Source organism: Neodiprion lecontei, chromosome 5, assembly GCF_021901455.1.
Source record: "Neodiprion lecontei isolate iyNeoLeco1 chromosome 5, iyNeoLeco1.1, whole genome shotgun sequence".
NCBI lineage: Eukaryota > Metazoa > Arthropoda > Insecta > Hymenoptera > Diprionidae > Neodiprion > Neodiprion lecontei.
In genome coordinates, this window is record NC_060264.1 from 24,489,278 (window position 1) to 24,508,118 (window position 18,841).

General features: G+C 38.8%; 2 protein-coding genes across 6 annotated transcripts; one reads left to right on the forward strand and one right to left on the reverse strand.

Annotated features, from left to right (window-relative positions):
- Positions 1–62: 62 nt before the first annotated feature.
- Positions 63–4,179, reverse strand: LOC107225977 (85/88 kDa calcium-independent phospholipase A2). Of its 2 annotated transcripts, none has more exons than XM_015666631.2 (3): positions 3,464–4,179; positions 2,754–2,844; positions 63–2,361 (listed from the first exon to the last, which is right to left on the reverse strand). In XM_015666631.2, exons 1-3 carry the CDS (start codon positions 3,592–3,594, stop codon positions 298–300), a joined length of 2,286 nt encoding a protein of 761 aa, XP_015522117.2. In that variant the 5' UTR covers positions 3,595–4,179; the 3' UTR covers positions 63–297. The 2 variants fall into 2 exon arrangements, with proteins under 2 accessions (XP_015522117.2, XP_015522116.2); XM_015666630.2 differs by having other exon boundaries at positions 3,468–4,178.
- Positions 4,180–5,609: 1,430 nt separating this feature from the next.
- LOC107225978 (85/88 kDa calcium-independent phospholipase A2) lies at positions 5,610–11,999 on the forward strand. 4 transcript variants are annotated; one of them, XM_015666633.2, is made up of 4 exons: positions 5,610–6,731; positions 7,815–8,074; positions 8,157–8,247; positions 8,582–11,999. In XM_015666633.2, exons 2-4 carry the CDS (start codon positions 7,845–7,847, stop codon positions 10,643–10,645), a joined length of 2,385 nt encoding a protein of 794 aa, XP_015522119.2. In that variant the 5' UTR covers positions 5,610–6,731; positions 7,815–7,844; the 3' UTR covers positions 10,646–11,999. The 4 variants fall into 4 exon arrangements, with proteins under 4 accessions (XP_015522119.2, XP_046595479.1, XP_046595480.1 ...); XM_046739523.1 differs by lacking the exon at positions 5,610–6,731 and adding an exon at positions 6,748–6,841; XM_046739524.1 differs by lacking the exon at positions 5,610–6,731 and adding an exon at positions 6,854–6,874.
- Positions 12,000–18,841: the final 6,842 nt, after the last annotated feature.

An 18,841-nucleotide genomic window follows, 5' to 3' on the forward strand; every position in this document is an offset into this window, starting at 1 on the left:
GCACGCTGTACACAGTTTTTTCAATACGCGAAGTACGTCCAGAAAATACAAGACAATAAACGTCACAGGGAACAATGTTTTATTCGTTACATGATAAATTTCAATCACGGGCCAGCACTGCTTAAACTTCATTAACAACGACATGAATACGATTATATTATCAGCATTTTCACATCGAAACATAAATAATTTCAATACATAAGATACTTACATACATAATCGGTAACTACAGATTCCGTTATGGCGTTGGAATTGAATAAAGTAAACGAAGTTGGAAATAAATAAAAGTATTATTGACTAGTGGCAACCTAAAACAGATGCTAACTCTTTCACCTGATCCCGATTGGCATGCATGAATGCCTTTGCTTCCCAGATCATGTTGACCAGCTTCTCATCACTTCGCTCATCCATCGGAATTTCATCCGACATTTGAGGACTAAATCTATAATACGGAACGCCAATCATGGAGCACCAGGTTCTCGCGCGATCCACAACACGACCGTCACTCGCCGTAGCTTGATCTACCAGAAGAGTTCCCAATGCAGACATTCCCATGGCAAGTTTAGCCGTATCCCAAAGACTCTCAGGTCGAAAGACATCAATTTCCCTCAACTGAGATACCGGGATAAGCCCAGTCCCCAGAGAGACGACCAAAGAAATAGGTTTCACTTCATCTTCTCTGCCCATGGCTCGCAATGCCAAATTGTACTCGTGTATTTCCGTCATCGCATCTAGTGTCGGATTGTTCGCTATCAATCCTCCATCAAGAAATCGTCCAAAAGCTCTGAAGTACGATGGTGCCGCTCCCGTCGCTCTAGCAGCTCGCCAGACAAGCTGGCGATCTGGTGGAAATGTTTCCTTGAACTTGCCACTGGGCGGAACGCCGAGCACAACACTTGGAGAATCGTAATTCCGGAACAAGTGCAGATCTACGGGCTTTCTGTCTGCCAAAACGCCAGTTATCATCAATTTAGGGTGCTGGATATCAGACATCAACGTGTGAGTGCCCAGTGCGGACTTCAGAATGTTCTCTAGTCCCTCACTGGAGTAGGGCCTTGGACCCACGAACGCGTTTTCTTTCATCCGGAAGTACAATGCTTGACATTCCTTTAAAGTCTTACCAGTCGCCAAGCCGAGAGCCAATATTCCGCCCGTCGAAGTGCCCGCGATCCAATCGAAGCAGTGAATCACTGGCTTGTTAATGACTGACTCAATTTCTAATAAGGTTTGTACCAAAACCAGGCCCCTTATACCTCCGCCATCCAGACAAAGCAAACGTCCACCTTCCACCTTTCTTTTCCTCTGTGAAGCTAGTTCCTCCATCCCAGCAACATAGAGCATTTGATCTAAGATTGTTCTAGGAACTGACGTTGGGGGCTCAGGCGGTGCTTCTCCGTCAAAGTTTTCAAGGTGTTTACATCCTATATGGCATCCTTCCATGTCCGGAAGACACCGCTGTGCTCCAACAGCGTGAAGAATGTAGAGTACTTTGCTTCCGTCGGCGTTGGCTTCAATGGGAGTAAGATGCCGCGGGGTTTCCCGTTTATAATTCGTCGCATCAATGTCCGCACCAAAGCCAAGTAGAGCCTGAACTATAGATGGCGTCGCCTGAGTGACGGCCAGATGCAAAGGAGTGTTTCCCTCGTTATCGACGATGTTTACAGACGCCATGTGGCTCAGCAGAGCCACGGTACAGTTCAGTCTCTTCCGCATTACCATGATATGCAGTGCGGTTCTGCCATCGAAATTCAAAGCATCGATATCACAGTTCGTTTCTATCAGGGCGTCTATTACCTCTCGACTGCAGGACCAGTGTAAAGGAGTTCCGCCAAATTTCATATCCTGAGAATGCAGAGCATTTGGTTTATCATGCAAAAAGTCACCGACATATCCAGGGCTCGTTGGCTGTCCTTCGCTTGCGGGAATATTTACGTCTGCTCCAATCAATAACAAAGCTTTAACGCACTCTGGCTTATCAGAGAGGCAAGCAACATGCATCGGCGTGTGCCCATTTCCGTTTCGACTGTTGAGACTGTTTGGCAAACCGGCACCGAGTGCAAGGATTATATCCTTGGTTGAACTGGCGGCATAATGATAAACCGTGTTGGCATTGTGGTCCAAATGCTCAAGCGAACTTTGAGCTGCTACCAACATTTGAACCATCCTCAAGTTGTTCGTTTGAACCGCTACTTGAAGTGGCGACATTCCTGTTGCTGGGTCGCTGCTGTTCAGGTGGCTGTTCACTGCTGTATGGTGCAATGCGTCATACAGCAAAAGATGGGCTGCCAGATGAGCGAGGGTCCATGTTGGGTGATCCGTAAGTACGTCGCATAGCCGACGAATCCCATTTGCGTTGCACAGCTAACTCATAGAAACATAAGCAAGATTTAGTCCATGGTAAAAGAACATTGCATCGTTTCAATACCAGAATGTACAAATAATAAAATTGTTCGATTCCTATGTCAACTCAATTCAATATTTAAAAAAATTAGAAAGGATCTCACATAGACACTTGGAGAATGAGAGGACTTTTCAACATTAAACTGTTGCTTGAGAACAAGAGTTTAGAGCATTTCACATCAAATGTTAGGTAATTAAAATAATTTAGTGCATGAAAAAATGTATAAATAATCATTGCAATCCATGTATGGCTTAACCCTTGATAGCTGGGAAAGTTTCTGTTGAACCATGCAGAAAAAATTATAAAATTGCTGGAGTCGATGATTGTTTTGATAAATTATCCAAGCCCTCACCTCTCTAGAAATTTGTACAAGAATGGGAACTTTGTCTTTATAGACAGTGAAGATATTTTCTGCTGGTTCCAAAGTATCCGACCGCAGAAGACTGAAAATTAAAAATATATAAATTATCTGTATTTTTTTTCATGAATTTCGTTTTTGATCAACTTGACAGACATTTTTTACAGAGGTATAGTTAAAACTGTCACTACTGACATAATAGTTTGGTTGTAATTTGTCCTTATCCACCTTAACAGCTATAGCGAAATGACAAATTATGCTTGTATTACAGAATATCGTATTATTGAACTAAATTACTCAATATTTATAAAAATCACAAAAAGTTTATAATACGTCATTCATAGCTCTGGTACATGTTATTGAATACCAATTTCAATTGATCTACATTTGGTGAAGGTCTGTAATCTAAATGCAAATCAATACTACTTAGTTTTGTCAGGTAACTTCAAGACAATGTAAGCACAGGATTTGTAGCGCATTGGCACTGAACCATGGCTAATTGAATTCGAGTGTAAACTGGGCGTGACATTTCAAATATAGATTATGAAACATTAGACGGAAATCACATTGCTCATTACATGTATTGAAAAAACTTATTCATAAGACAGATAGCATTGAAAGATGTTTTTTTCGCATCGTAATTCTGTGTTACAAACGGTACAATTTCAGGAAAAGTAATATTGTTTCAAGTACTAGCGACTCACAAACCTATAGGCCTGATGTAGCGTCTCGGTGCAAGGTCTGTGCAGAACAATTTCAAACTTTTCTTTATTCCGGTTGTCCGGACCATATAAAACGATTCCATCCTCTCGACAGTATATTGTGCGGTTTCCATACTGCTCAGGTTTGACTTCCAAGACTTTGTTGGGGGGAGTTTCTGATCCGAGAATATTGCGAAGGACTAGGCCGCTGGCTATGGCTCCTAGCCATGCCATTTTTGCGATAAATATTAAAAAATTAGACTAATTGTGCTATCGCAACATCGACTGATTTTAGGTTATGTTCCGGAGACTACTCTCTTCGGCTGACAAGAGTTTCGGTGAATTGCTACAGTTCATGATCAGAGACTTCATAATTAATCTTCTTATCTTTACTCTTTATTCTTTACTCTCGACTCATAAAAACAGTGTCGATCGTTCCAAAGTTCAACTCCGGGGAGTAATTATTTTCAGCATTTGAATAAAAATAATGCGACAGACACTGAGACACATTGAATTACGACGCGAGTGTAACATTGATCGACCTGATTGTGAATTTAACCTTTGTGCTTATACATGATGCAATACGTGAGAACCCGAAGTAACGGCCGTTTATTTTTGACAGTTCTTTGATTTCGCGGACCAACTTCACGTCGATAGTTCGATTTCAACGCAGCCTCGGGTGGGGGTTTCCCTACTTACGAATGTGTTGGGCGTACAGGCTGGTCAATAAGTGATGAAAGTTCAATAGGAATAATTAATTGTACGCCGTGAATCCAGTCGATAACTTAAAAAGACCAAATTTTCCAAACATATAAAAGGTGTAAAATTTTTTCTCAAATATCCAAGGTTGCTATGATATATTATTCTTCAAATTTTAATTAAAAAACAGCTTATTACAGTTTTTATAAATCAATTCACCGATGATTCATGACAATATTCACATGACATTATACTTCAGTCAGACAAAATTATAACTCACAATCATTCAGTTGACAATTCGTCACGTAATGTGTGCAGTATTTATTTATTCAAGTGAAAAGCAGGAGAACTCTATATATTATTTGAAGGGTATATGTGGAGACTCTTCCACGGATCAAATCTGTATACGAGAATAAAGAAACCGTCATATGCTGCTTCGATTTTGCGGTAATTCCGTCAATTTTTACGTATCCCTGAAGCTGTTGCGCCTTCGGATAATTTTTGATCTCAAATTTTTTAACTAGACTGTATAATATATTTGATAGTTACATAATTCTGTTTGACGTTTAATATCTCAAACCACAGCGTTTTTTCTCATCGCACTTATAACTTCCTTTTATCTGCGGAAACTGGATGTCCTACAAAATTACTATGTCAAACCACCAACTGTCATAATCCATACAACTATATACACGATTTGTCACATCGTACCGTTATTGGAATTGCCCATTAGCAAATGAAATTTCTGTAAATCATGCCAAGACAACATAAAGTAGAGCATATAATTACTGCTAAGAAGTAAACTCGACTGTGTATATTCTTACAATTAAAAACTTCCTGCAATTATAATGAAAGAGAAAACACATCGCTTCTGTATTTCAGTATTTGATTTTTGTAATGTATCTACTTAACGTTTTTGTCGAAAAAATTCAAAATTTTCAGTTTAACCCAATTAAAAAATTTAACAAGTTAAATTTATATGTATATGCGTATAGTTATCTCAGTTAGTATAAATTGAACAGTATAAGAAATTATAAAAACAATTCTCGTGTCACTATAATATCAATTTGCCTACATCTAATCGCTATAAGCCAATTAACTTGCGAGGCAATCGAGAATGGTTACGATCGTTCGTAATTTATTGATGACCACTACATTTAAATATGCTTAAACCTGTATTATTATACTTTTTCGTGGCTTAGACTGTGGCTTATGCCCATATATTCTTATAGCAATTTGAATTGCTTGTCTCATATACAATATGCCATGAATATTATACACGTAATTGCCTGCTAATTTTTGTACTGTTAGGCAAGAGCTCTTGGGTTTTTCCGACGGCAGCATTTTTGTGCGTCAGAAGAAAGAATACGCGATTTCCACAAACGTTACAACGAAATTCTTTTAAAAAAATGCACTGTTTCGTAACTTTAGTTTTCAAAAATTTACAAGTGATCCTCAAGTTAAGGTGAAACTATAAAGCCAAGCATATTTATTTTATTGTTTCAACATGCACAGGTTGATTATAAAGTAATTACCAATTAGTGATAATGTTCATTAATGTTTCTTCGTATTCACATTTTTTATAATAAGCCTATTCTCAACGCGCTCATAATCTTCAACTCATTTTTGTCAGCTTTAACCGTCATGCCCCCAGATGTTTAATAAATCGAATGAAATTTACCTTCCAATCCAAAAATTGATGTTTAATCGTTGCAATTAGCGAAAAAAGACGTGGCAGAAAATTGATCAGAGCGAATAACTATCAATGCATGTATCTAAACAAGCAATTTGAATGAAAGACTATTCAGCAGATATTTAAAATTTTTTGAGAGCGATACACCAACAAATTCCATTAAACCCAGCGGATTCTCCTCATGTAGGAATATACAAGTAGATACAAGAATAGCCCGCAAACGTAATATTGACAATGTAGTTACTTTCTTCATACCTGCGAGCCATCAGTGCTATTCGAGCTCACGAAATATTATATCATCAACTCATGCAGAGGCAACACCGAATATGTGTACAAATTATGCACAACTGACGAAGAATTTCGGTAATGTCATATTCGCATATTAAGATTATAGAAAATTGGTGCGACAAAAAATCAACTGTAACAGGTATTCCAAATATTATTTATGTATACATTAACTTGTTTGCTTAACTAATTCAAGGATGAGGGGGTTTCCTGAAATTTCTAGTTTCTGACGTGTCTCTGGAACGTTGTATATGAGCCAATGGCTGGATGACATAAACGTTGAACTTTGTTCTTGCAATAACCAGTATGGTGGCAATAGTGACTAAACGGATATGTCCAATGACCATAGGAGTTGAGACTGGTCAAGACCTGAAAGCTGATGCATAAAAGTTATATAAGCGAATGCGCGACGATCGACGTTTCATTTGTAGCAGTTGTACGCAATCACACTACATTCGCTACTCAGCGGTCAGCTCAACGCGACACGCAAAATCCTCGTTCAGACGTTCAGTGTGAAGTAGGCAGCTCCAAAGTAAACCGTTGACGCAGTGCCAGCTGCCAATAAATAACAATCCGTGACAATTCAAAGGCAAGGTGAGTGGTCAAGTACAGCAAACGTGTATTGTGTACTAACGATAAGTAAATGTCAACTTAAGCGGTATAGAATGAAGTTACCCAGCAACGAAATACTTATATCGACCAAAGTAATTAGAAAACCGCATTTAATTAAGAATATTGTTGGTATTTTCACTCTCCATACAGTTGATATATTCATTGATAAGTCAAATTAATTTTAAACGATGTTGCGAACAAAGTAAGTAACCTAGACAAAGCGATAGAAGGCAGGTTTGAAATTATAATCATTTAAGGAAATTGAGTCAAGTGCTTATCAATTGGTTTTATGGCTCGTAATGTGACACCCAATATTGATTGGAGTGGATTATAGATTGTCCAAAAATACCACAAATCGATTTGGTCGTTTTTAGCTCGACTGAATGATTCAACTCAACAAGTTTACTCAACAGTAATGTATTTTCAACATAGACCAGGATTGGTAAAAATAACCATTTTGAAATAGCTGTTGCGTGTTCCTAAATCTGAAGCGTGCAATCATTGCAAATTATAAAACACTTTTTTTTGTCATTGAAATCATAAGTGAAATAAACGTTTAATTTGTGGCTAATTTTTTTTACAGAACCTTTTGACAAAACTGAATGTTCACGTATGAGAAATTTTCAAATCACATTGGTGGTTTATTACAATTACTAGCTTGAAATTGTTAATTCAAGTGCGATTGCGGACTTGGTTGAAGTTAGTAAACTTCAGATAAAAAGTTACAAAATAATGGTGCTTCCTAAAAATGCATTATCATATTAACATTACAAACTTTACCTTGATGATTTTGGATAATCCAAATCACTACAAGCACAAAGTGGGTCAATTCAATATGGCTGAATATTCAACATCAATAAACAAATTCTAGAAATTTGATAAATTTTACGAAATAGTCGGCAAAATTATCTCCAAGTACATGAATAGAAAGAAAAAGCACAAATTGAACGGAAATAATTTATTTCCACTTTAGAACAAACCTACTTACTTACTTTCTTCAATCGGTACTTGTTCAGCGTTGTTTCTTCACCCCTGTAATGAAAACTCTTATTGTATTGTTGACAGAATTTTCTTCATTAAAAATTGTTGAGAAAGATGGACTGGCTGGGAAATTTGACCAACGATTCGGCAGTTCTTCGTAATATCTTAGGGCTGGATGCTAAGCCAAACAAAGTCTTAGAAGTTAAACCTGAGCAATATGAAAATCGTACAGTATTGTCTCGACAAGGGAAGATCTATTTATATGGACCGGACAACCAGCGGAAGGAAAAGTATGAAATAGTTCTGGTTGGAAGTTGCACCAAGAACCCTGACCAGCTTTACAGGTGCGTTTGGTATTAATACAGAAAGTATTGCTAATTGTAGTGCACTAACTAAAACCTAATTTTTTCCTCTTTATGTTTTCAGTATATTTCGCTCAAATACTTTGGAACCTGCAGAGAAGCTCTTCTCAGTCTTCAAAGACAAGGTTCCTGTCCTGGTTCAAATCTCTAAAGATGTAAGAGTGATCTCAAGTGATCTATTTATTTATCATGCAGATACTTATTTCTTATTCACTTCGCAAACATCATTTGTCGAATGCCTTATCTTTGGTTATTTTTTTACCTACATAAAGTTTCATTTACTAAAAATAGTAATATGACGGAAAGAGAAAATATGTGATTCTGTGTTTTTCTTTAATGACTCGTGGCATTGGCACGTATTTAAACGCCAATTTAAAAGAAACAATAATGCTGCTTGAATAAACATTATCTTGGGAATATTTTTTTACCATCTTGTAAATGTGTATCAAACGAAAGTTGAATGTTTATTTTTTTTCATTTTACAATTAGCTGTGCAGCACGAGTGGGATCGGTAAGCTGTGTGATCTCCTGACAAATCATCCGACATGGACCTTGGCTCACTTAGCGGCACATCTTTCACTTTATGACGCTTTTGTCTATGCAGCCGTAAATAGCCATGTAAACACCAGTGATCAGACATCAGGAGTGTCGCCTCTCCAAATCGCAATACAAGCAAACAACTTAAAGATGGTTCAGTTGCTTATGGCAGCTAAGAGTTCCCTGGACCATTTGGACCACAACGCAAACACTGTCTATCATTACGCGGTGCATGCAAGTGCAGAGATAATTATGGCCCTTGGTCCAAGTGCGCAAAACAGCCTCAATGCCAGAAACAGTAGTGGACACACACCTTTGCACGTTGCCTGCCATGCCAATAAACCAGAGTCTGTTAAGGCTCTGCTTTTAATCGGGGCTGATGTTAATATTCCTCCAGTTGAGAGCAAACCAACAACTCCTGGTTACGTGGGTGATTTCCTACGCGAAAAGCCGGATGCCCTAAATTCGGATGAAATGAAATACGGTGGAACTCCGTTACACTGGTCCACCAGTAAAGAAACGATCAACGCCTTGATAGAGCAGAATTGCGACGTCGATGTTGTCAACTTTGATGGAAGAACCGCCCTGCACATTATGGTAATGAAAAAAAAGCTAGAGTGCGTCGTCGCTCTGCTGACACGAATGGCGTCTGTGGATATCGTTGACAAGGATGGAAACACTCCGTTGCATCACGCCGTAGTTCACGCTGTTCCAGTCATAGTTCAAGCACTCATTGGATTTGGCGCGGACGTCAACATAGCAAATCACAAAGGGGAAACACCCAGGCATCTCGTTCAAATAAATGATAACGCTGACAGAAAAAAGATTCTTTACATGTTACATGCTGTTGGAGCACGGCGATGTCCTCCTGAGATGGAAGGATGCCACATAGGCTGCAATCACAATGAAAACTTCAACGGCGAAGCGCCACCTGAGGTTTCCTCAGCAGCTTCTAGAGCAGTCTTAGATCAAGTTCTATCTACTGCGAGTGCAAAAAAGCAGGCTTCGGAGGGCAAGCGTAAACTTGACGGTGGACGTCTGTTGTGCCTTGATGGTGGCGGCATTCGTGGGCTTGTCTTGGTGCAAATCTTGTTAGAAATCGAATCTGTGATCAAAAAACCAATTGTTGAATGTTTCGACTGGATTGCTGGGACTTCAACGGGTGGTATTTTAGCTCTAGGTCTAGCAGTGGGCAAGAGTTTGAAAGAATGCGTAGCGATATACTTTGATGTCAAGGATAAAGCTTTCGTAGGCAACAGACCCTACGACAGTGAAGGCTTGGAGACCATTTTAAAAAATGCGGTCGGTACTGAAACAGTAATGGCTCAAATTAAACACCCAAAATTGATGATAACTGGGGTGTTGGCGGACAGAATGCCAGTGGATCTGCATTTGTTCAGAAATTACGAATCTCCGAACACCCTGCTCGGTGTTCCACCTAGTGGAAAGTTCATGGAAACACTCCCTCCAGAGCGTCAGCTCGTTTGGCGAGCTGCTAGAGCCACGGGAGCAGCTCCTTCATACTTCAGAGCTTTTGGAAAGTTTCTTGACGGAGGATTAATAGCGAATAATCCTACACTGGATGCTCTCACAGAAATAAATGAGTACAATCTGGCACTTGAAGCTGTTGGAAGAACAGACGAAGTGAAACCCATTTCTCTTGTCGTCTCACTGGGCACTGGTCTCATTCCAGTACGAAAGCTTGAGAATATTGACGTCTTCATACCGGAAAGTCTTTGGGACACACCGAAAGTTGCCAAAGGCTTAAGTGCGTTGGGAACTCTGTTGGTCGATCAAGCCACGGCAAGTGATGGTCGCCTTGTCGATCGTGCAAAATCATGGTGCTCGATGATCGGTGTCCCTTATTTCCGATTCAATCCTCAAATGTCCGAGGAAATATCGATGGATGAAAAGAGCGATGAGAAGATTGTTCAAATGATGTGGGACGTCAAGGCATTCATGTACGCTCATCAGGATGAAGTAAAGAAACTGGCTGCTATATTAGAGGATCAGTGAAGATTATTTGTTCCACTAAAACAACTAAATTTTGAGTCTTAATTTTAGTCAGAACACATCGCATGCAACAAGCTTACTTAAATGAGAGACTACTTAACTCACTTCTGATTTTCATAGCTATCATTTTTACACAACTTCACTGCGCATCCTAAGTGACCTTATTGATTTTAATAGGTGAAAAATAACTAAACTGTTTTGGTAGTCACTAAGTCTTCTTTTTTGTAGAATTTTTTCAGAGTCTTTGATAACTTTTGAAGTAGACTTGGTCATATTATTAATATTGAAACTCGGTTCAAAAGAATTTTAATCTAATATAATAATTTATCATTTTTGAAATTGATTGATTTATTCTGTTCCACTATACCGCATTTATTTTCTAGTCCTATTTCATAAGAACAGTATGATTTAATCCATGATAAAGAAATTCACTATAGATCGAGAGAAAAGTGGTTCTTAATACAATGCTGGATTTTCTTTAATCAGAGGCTGTGAAAATCAATTTTTTAAAGTTTTACTACATTGCCGTTTTCTGCAGAGTTGCAAATAGCTCTTGGGTAGCAAGCTCAACTCACAATCTTTTTGGGGTGTATATGTAGTGTCAATTTTTATAATAATCATTTAACGGTTTAGACAAAGTTCCAAGTGTGTAGGAATACGTTACATGAATACATTTTATATGATATTGGCAGCCACAAAATTCAATATATCTCCGTACCGCAATTTCTCAACATATACATATACTCGACCTTATTCTCATAATACAATAACATACTAATTTTCATTCTGTTACAAATGGCCAAGAATGACATAATTGAGATTAATGAAAAGATGATTACTTTATTATGCACTAGACTTACGTCCCGTGCAGAAACCGTGATACATACGAGCAAGTACAATTAGCAAGTAAGTGTAATTGTAAGAATTCAACACAACGAAAACTTGAAAAGGCTTTTTTATTAACTGTATTTTAAGTCAATAGTTTAAGGAATCAATTATATTTACTAAAGTTCATTAACAATTGAATGTTTTGTAAGAAATTTCTATCAAAAAATTTCGCTATACCGTGAATAAATTTATGAGAATATTAAAACAAAAATTGTTCAAATGAATTATAAGTCAAACCTGCAAGTATGATATTCTAGTCTGGAACATCAAGATGAAGACGATATCTCGATTATAAATGCTTCCATTTAGATGCTGTCATACATGCGTACCTGAAAAGTAAAAAATAACAAACAAGTTGGACTTTTTTTGGTCGGAGGTTGATCATGCAGCCATTTTTGCTCAATCTTAAAAAAGCCAACCAAATCTTGCAATCATTGGGACTAGAGTACAGGAGTCCGATCTCTATTGGGGAGCATACGAAAAAATCATACTCGAAAATTTGTCGTTTAGTAGTTTTAGATTTTATCCAAAGCATCGCTGTCATCGTAAAGTTTTGAAGTGAACTTGGTAGGAATATATATATATGTATATAAACATCGATCGTGACCGAAATGAAATATCCTTGGGTCTAGTCTCCCCACCAGAGAGAAACCTTCCCCACCACTCGTCGGATCTTTGCGATATCAGCGCCTTTCAGTGTCAGCCAGCGCAAGCCTTACTGTGCGGATTTTTTATACTGGTTCAAATGTATGAATATCGGACTCCTGTACTCTAGTCTCCATGCTTGCAATAATAAAGCCACAGATTCTCGACATTTGTAACGTAATGCGTTGACTGAAGACTGTAAAGACAGTTACCCATATGGGCTTTGGTGTGACAACCGAAAATCGTCGCGCGCTTGCGCCCACTGTGGTGTTCCAGCGGCAGAGTTGGGAACTTATTACAGAGCATCAGAGGGTTACCGATCACGACATGATGTCGGTTGCAATAACCTTCCGAGTAACGCAGTCGTCGTAATGGTAAGCCCAAATCAATATTTAGCTTGTGCGTACTTACCGACTTATAACGTTACCGAATCGTCAGCGATTCAAGAAATTATAATAATGAGAATCAATTTCTTCCAAAATTCGTAGCAAAAACGTGATTTAATTAAAGTACAGGTACCCGGGAAAAGTATGTATACATGGATGATAAATAATGATAGATCAGATGTCATAATGATGCAGAGACCAAAAAGTATATATGTATATGCGGTCCATGTACGATATTAATATACTTATATGATCCATACGTGATGCATACTATAAATTTTATAATTTTCCAGGAGACAAACTAGATTATCTACAATAATACGTTTATAATATGAAATTAGAACAATTATTCATTTCGAAATTGGATTCTTTTCGACACGCGCTCGATCTATTCCACAACATTAATATTCGTAATTATTCCAACAACTTTTCTTTTGCTCTCTCGATCTTGACTTTTCGTAGACATAGAATCGAAACACTATTACAGCTAGGCGCAATTGAAGTATCTACGTTGGGTAGTATTTAACGCAGCGTCCTGATTTAAAGACCTAAAAAGGTGATTGTCGGTGATTTTTTTTTTGATAGGGAGAGAAAGAACGAAGGTTCTTAAAACTTCAATTGTATTTTAACACACACTTGAAAGGTATGAGCAAAAATTTTTATCATCCAACTGTCACAAAATGGCAGCATCGTTAGCTGACCATGCATTCAGAGTATTAAGTTAGGTACCAAGAAAAACCTGGAGGCTTGAATATGGTTGAAAAACCAAAAAATGTGGTTTTTATTTTTTTTCGAGTGTGAGAATATTTTTTTTTTGGAGATGAGTAAGGCTTCGTTTTTAAAATATCGGGTTTTTAAATTTTCAAAAGGCTATAAACATTCGAATTTTGGGCCAAATTTTTTTTCAATAAGACCAATTTGTAGAGCTTAATAAATCCTACAATTTGAAAAAAACATGTTTTTCTAGCATGAAAATTGACCGAGATATCGTCAAAATACTGAAAATCACTAAAATGGGCCCTATAACGCTCCACATGGGTTTAGGGGTCTTAAAAGATAGGAATCGGCGTTTTTTTTCATGCCATCCTATCATCACTACTGTTTACTCTTTACTACGACGATATACTAAGGCTACATACACAATCCAAAATAATATCACACGCTGACGATACAGCATTGATGACAAGAGCAAAAACATCGGAAGAAGTATATTTAATGGCAACGCAAGATATCAACAAGATCCAGAAACACCTCAATGAACGACTTCTCTCTCTCAAAACAAAGAAGACAACCTACGTGGCATATGGATCCAAGAAATCAGAAGAACAAGATTTAGAGTACAAAAAGATTCAGTTACACAAATGCGCATGAGCGAGCTCCAACTGTCAATGTGACTCAATGATAAGAGTCAAAGAACAAAAATATCTGAGAATACTCATGGACGACAAGATGAAATGGAATACACACACATCACAGACCGTAAAAAAGCTCAGAAAACTATTCCACCCACTGATGATCATGAGTCAAAAACTGAACAAGAACGCGAAAAAAGAAATCTACCATGCACTTGTGCATTCCATAATACGATACGGTATCACTGCATGGGAAAGCGCTTATAAAAAACATAGTCATCATCTTGCACAGTCTCAGAAAGCTCTGATCAAGATCATATTAAACCTGAACCGCAAATATCCACCTGGCAAGCTTTACAAAGAATATAGAATACTAGACCTACGACAGCAATACCTGAAAGAAATAGCTATCAGACTACATAGAAAGCCAAGCGGAATTAAAGAAATGAAAAGGAAAGACGGACAACAAACAAGAGCCATGACAGTAAGAACCCTACAAATCGAGCAAACACATACAACATATGGAAATCATCAAGAAAAAATAAAAACAAATGAATTGTACAATGACCTACCAGTTGAATTAAAAATAATGACAACAACAACTTTTAAAAAACACATAGCACTTTGGCTGATCAACGAAGGCATAAAATACTACGATGAACTAAGAGCACCAATACAAGAAACCGAAAGAGGAATAACAAGAATAATTAATTCAGTAACACCCGCAATACACACATAACACACATCAATACAAAAAAAATTGAAGATGGTATTTAATCCCCTAACAATTCTCGGAAACAAACGCGTACCAATCCTTACCCCCTCACCCCTAGACACATGTCGCAAAATTTGTGTAGGATGAACATGCCACAACAAAGAGACACAGAAACACATGTATTAAATTTAAGACATATTTGAATAAACTGAGCTAAACTGAACTGAACCCTTTGTGTTTTTTTTGCGAAAAGCTTCGCGATTTTGAAAAATGCTGGAATAAATTCTTTGTAGTACTTTGCATACATAGGTTTGTAAGGGAAATCGACTGGGCGCAGTCCTAATGAGCTGCGATCAACGGATCAGAAGTAACAGCCACTTAGCCTGAACCTAGATTTTTGCCATTTTTCAGCTTGTGCTCTAGTCGTCTGAGTTTCTCCGCTGTTGGTCCTGCGGTTGTTTCGCTGCGTTTTATGAGTTTCTGGGGGTCAAATTGATCGGAAAAAGGTCATACGAATCGAATCAGAGTCCAAGAATTTTTTAGTCGAAAAATAAAGAAAAAGTAAGGCTGACCCCTTTCCATTTCTGACGAAAATTTTCGCTATTTTGAAAAGTGCTGGAATCAATTCTTTGGCGCACTGTATCGACGTAATTTTGCAAGAGAAATCGATTGGGCGCAGTCCCAATACGCTGCGATGAACGAATCACAAGATACAGCCAAAAAACCAGGACCTGAATTTTCGACATTTTTCAGCAGGTGCTTTTTCGCTCGCCATTTCTCTCCTGTTGGTCCTACGCTCTTTTCGCTGCGATTTCTGAGTTCCTGAGGGTCCAATTGATCAGATAAGGGTCATTTAAATCGAATCTGAGACCAAAAGTTTTTTGCCCAAAAAAAAAAGTAAGGCTAACCCCTTTCCATTTTTGGCGAAAATTTTCGCGATTTTGAAAAGTGCTGGAATCAATTCTTTGGCGCACTATATCGACGTAATTTTGCGAGAAAAATCGATTGGGCGCAGTCCCAATACGCTGCGATGAACGCATCACAAGATACAGCCAAAAAACCAGGACCTGAATTTTCGACATTTTTCAGCAGGTGCTTTTTCGCTCGCCATTTCTCTCCTGTTGGTCCTACGCTCTTTTCGCTGCGATTTCTGAGTTCCTGAGGGTCCAATTGATCAGATAAGAGTCATTTAAATCGAATCTGAGACCAAAAGTTTCTTGCCCAAAAAAAAAGTAAGGCTAACCCCTTTCCATTTTTGGCGAAAATTTTCGCGATTTTGAAAAGTGCTGGAATCGATTGTTTGGCGCACTATATCGACGTAATTTTGCGAGAAAAATCGATTGGGCGCAGTCCCAATACTCTGCGATGAACGCATCACAAGATACAGCCAAAAAACCAGGACCTGAATTTTCGACATTTTTCAGCAGGTGCTTTTTCGCTCGCCATTTCTCTCCTGTTGGTCCTACGCTCTTTTCGCTGCGATTTCAGAGTTCCTGAGGGTCCAATTGATCAGATAAGGGTCATTTAAATCGAATCTGAGACCAAAAGTGTTTTGCCCAAAAAAAAGTAAGGCTAACCCCTTTCCATTTTTGGCGAAAATTTTCGCGATTTTGAAAAGTGCTGGAATCAATTCTTTGGCGCACTATATCGACGTAATTTTGCGAGAAAAATCGATTGGGCGCAGTCCCAATACGCTGCGATGAACGCATCACAAGATACAGCCAAAAAACCAGGACCTGAATTTTCGACATTTTTCAGCAGGTGCCTTTTCGCTCGCCATTTCTCTCCTGTTGGTCCTACGCTCTTTTCGCTGCGATTTCTGAGTTTCTGAGGGTCCAATTGATCAGATGAGGGTCATTTAAATCGAATCTGAGACCAAAAGTTTTTTGCCCAAAAAAAAAGTAAGGCTAACCCCTTTCCATTTTTGGCGAAAATTTTCGCGATTTTGAAAAGTGCTGGAATCGATTCTATGGCGCACTATATCGACGTAATTTTGCGAGAAAAATCGATTGGGCGCAGTCCCAATACGCTGCGATTAACGCATCAGAAGATACAGCCAAAAAACCAGGACCTGAATTTTCGACATTTTTCAGCAGGTGCTTTTTCGCTCGCCATTTCTCTCCTGTTGGTCCTACGCTCTTTTCGCTGCGATTTCTGAGTTCCTGAGAATCCAATTGATCAGATAAGGGTCATTCAAATCGAATCTGAGACCAAAAGTTTTTTGCCCAAAAAAAAAGTAAGGCTAACCCCTTTCCATTTTTGGCGAAAATTTTCGCGATTTTGAAAAGTGCTGGAATCAATTCTTTGGCGCACTATATCGACGTAATTTTGCGAGACAAATCGATTGGGCGGAGTCCCAATACGCTGCGATGAACGCATCACAAGATACAGTCAAAAAACCAGGACCTGAATTTTCGACATTTTTCAGCAGGTGCTTTTTCGCTCGCCATTTCTCTCCTGTTGGTCCTACGCTCTTTTCGCTGCGATTTCTGAGTTCCTGAGGGTCGAATTGATCAGATAAGGGTCATTTAAATCGAATCTGAGACCAAAAGTTTTTTGCCCAAAAAAAAAGTAAGGCTAACCCCTTTCCATTTTTGGCGAAAATTTTCGCGATTTTGAAAAGTGCTGGAATCGATTGTTTGGCGCACTATATCGACGTAATTTTGCGAGAAAAATCGATTGGGCGCAGTCCCAATACTCTGCGATGAACGCATCACAAGATACAGCCAAAAAACCAGGACCTGAATTTTCGACATTTTTCAGCAGGTGCTTTTTCGCTCGCCATTTCTCTCCTGTTGGTCCTACGCTCTTTTCGCTGCGATTTCTGAGTTCCTGAGGGTCCAATTGATCAGATAAGGGTCATTTAAATCGAATCTGAGACCAAAAGTTTTTTGCCCAAAAAAAAGTAAGGCTAACCCCTTTCCATTTTTGGCGAAAATTTTCGCGATTTTGAAAAGTGCTGGAATCAATTCTTTGGCGCACTATATCGACGTAATTTTGCGAGAAAAATCGATTGGGCGCAGTCCCAATACGCTGCGATGAACGCATCACAAGATACAGCCAAAAAACCAGGACCTGAATTTTCGACATTTTTCAGCAGGTGCCTTTTCGCTCGCCATTTCTCTCCTGTTGGTCCTACGCTCTTTTCGCTGCGATTTCTGAGTTCCTGAGGGTCCAATTGATCAGATAAGGGTCATTTAAATCGAATCTGAGACCAAAAGTTTTTTGCCCAAAAAAAAAGTAAGGCTAACCCCTTTCCATTTGTGGCGAAAATTTTCGCGATTTTGAAAAGTGCTGGAATCGATTGTTTGGCGCACTATATCGACGTAATTTTGCGAGAAAAATCGATTGGGCGCAGTCCCAATACTCTGCGATGAACGCATCACAAGATACAGCCAAAAAACCAGGACCTGAATTTTCGACATTTTTCAGCAGGTGCTTTTTCGCTCGCCATTTCTCTCCTGTTGGTCCTACGCTCTTTTCGCTGCGATTTCTGAGTTCCTGAGGGTCCAATTGATCAGATAAGGGTCATTTAAATCGAATCTGAGACCAAAAGTTTTTTGCCCAAAAAAAAGTAAGGCTAACCCCTTTCCATTTTTGGCGAAAATTTTCGCGATTTTGAAAAGTGCTGGAATCGATTGTTTGGCGCACTATATCGACGTAATTTTGCGAGAAAAATCGATTGGGCGCAGTCCCAATACTCTGCGATGAACGCATCACAAGATACAGCCAAAAAACCAGGACCTGAATTTTCGACATTTTTCAGCAGGTGCTTTTTCGCTCGCCATTTCTCTCCTGTTGGTCCTACGCTCTTTTCGCTGCGATTTCTGAGTTCCTGAGGGTCCAATTGATCAGATAAGGGTCATTTAAATCGAATCTGAGACCAAAAGTTTTTTGCCCAAAAAAAAGTAAGGCTAACCCCTTTCCATTTTTGGCGAAAATTTTCGCGATTTTGAAAAGTGCTGGAATCAATTCTTTGGCGCACTATATCGACGTAATTTTGCGAGAAAAATCGATTGGGCGCAGTCCCAATACGCTGCGATGAACGCATCACAAGATACAGCCAAAAAACCAGGACCTGAATTTTCGACATTTTTCAGCAGGTGCCTTTTCGCTCGCCATTTCTCTCCTGTTGGTCCTACGCTCTTTTCGCTGCGATTTCTGAGTTCCTGAGGGTCCAATTGATCAGATAAGGGTCATTTAAATCGAATCT

Coding starts and splice junctions, on each gene's coding strand:
- LOC107225977 (XM_015666630.2), bottom strand. CDS start 3,694: ATGGCATGGCTAGGAGCCATAGCCAGCGGCCTAGTCCTTCGCAATATT. Junction 2,845..3,467: donor ACGCTACATCAGGCCTATAG/GTTTGTGAGTCG, acceptor TTTAATTTTCAG/TCTTCTGCGGTCGGATACTT. Junction 2,362..2,753: donor TTGTACAAATTTCTAGAGAG/GTGAGGGCTTGG, acceptor TCTATGAGTTAG/CTGTGCAACGCAAATGGGAT.
- LOC107225978 (XM_015666633.2), top strand. CDS start 7,845: ATGGACTGGCTGGGAAATTTGACCAACGATTCGGCAGTTCTTCGTAAT. Junction 8,075..8,156: donor AACCCTGACCAGCTTTACAG/GTGCGTTTGGTA, acceptor TTATGTTTTCAG/TATATTTCGCTCAAATACTT. Junction 8,248..8,581: donor TGGTTCAAATCTCTAAAGAT/GTAAGAGTGATC, acceptor TTTTACAATTAG/CTGTGCAGCACGAGTGGGAT.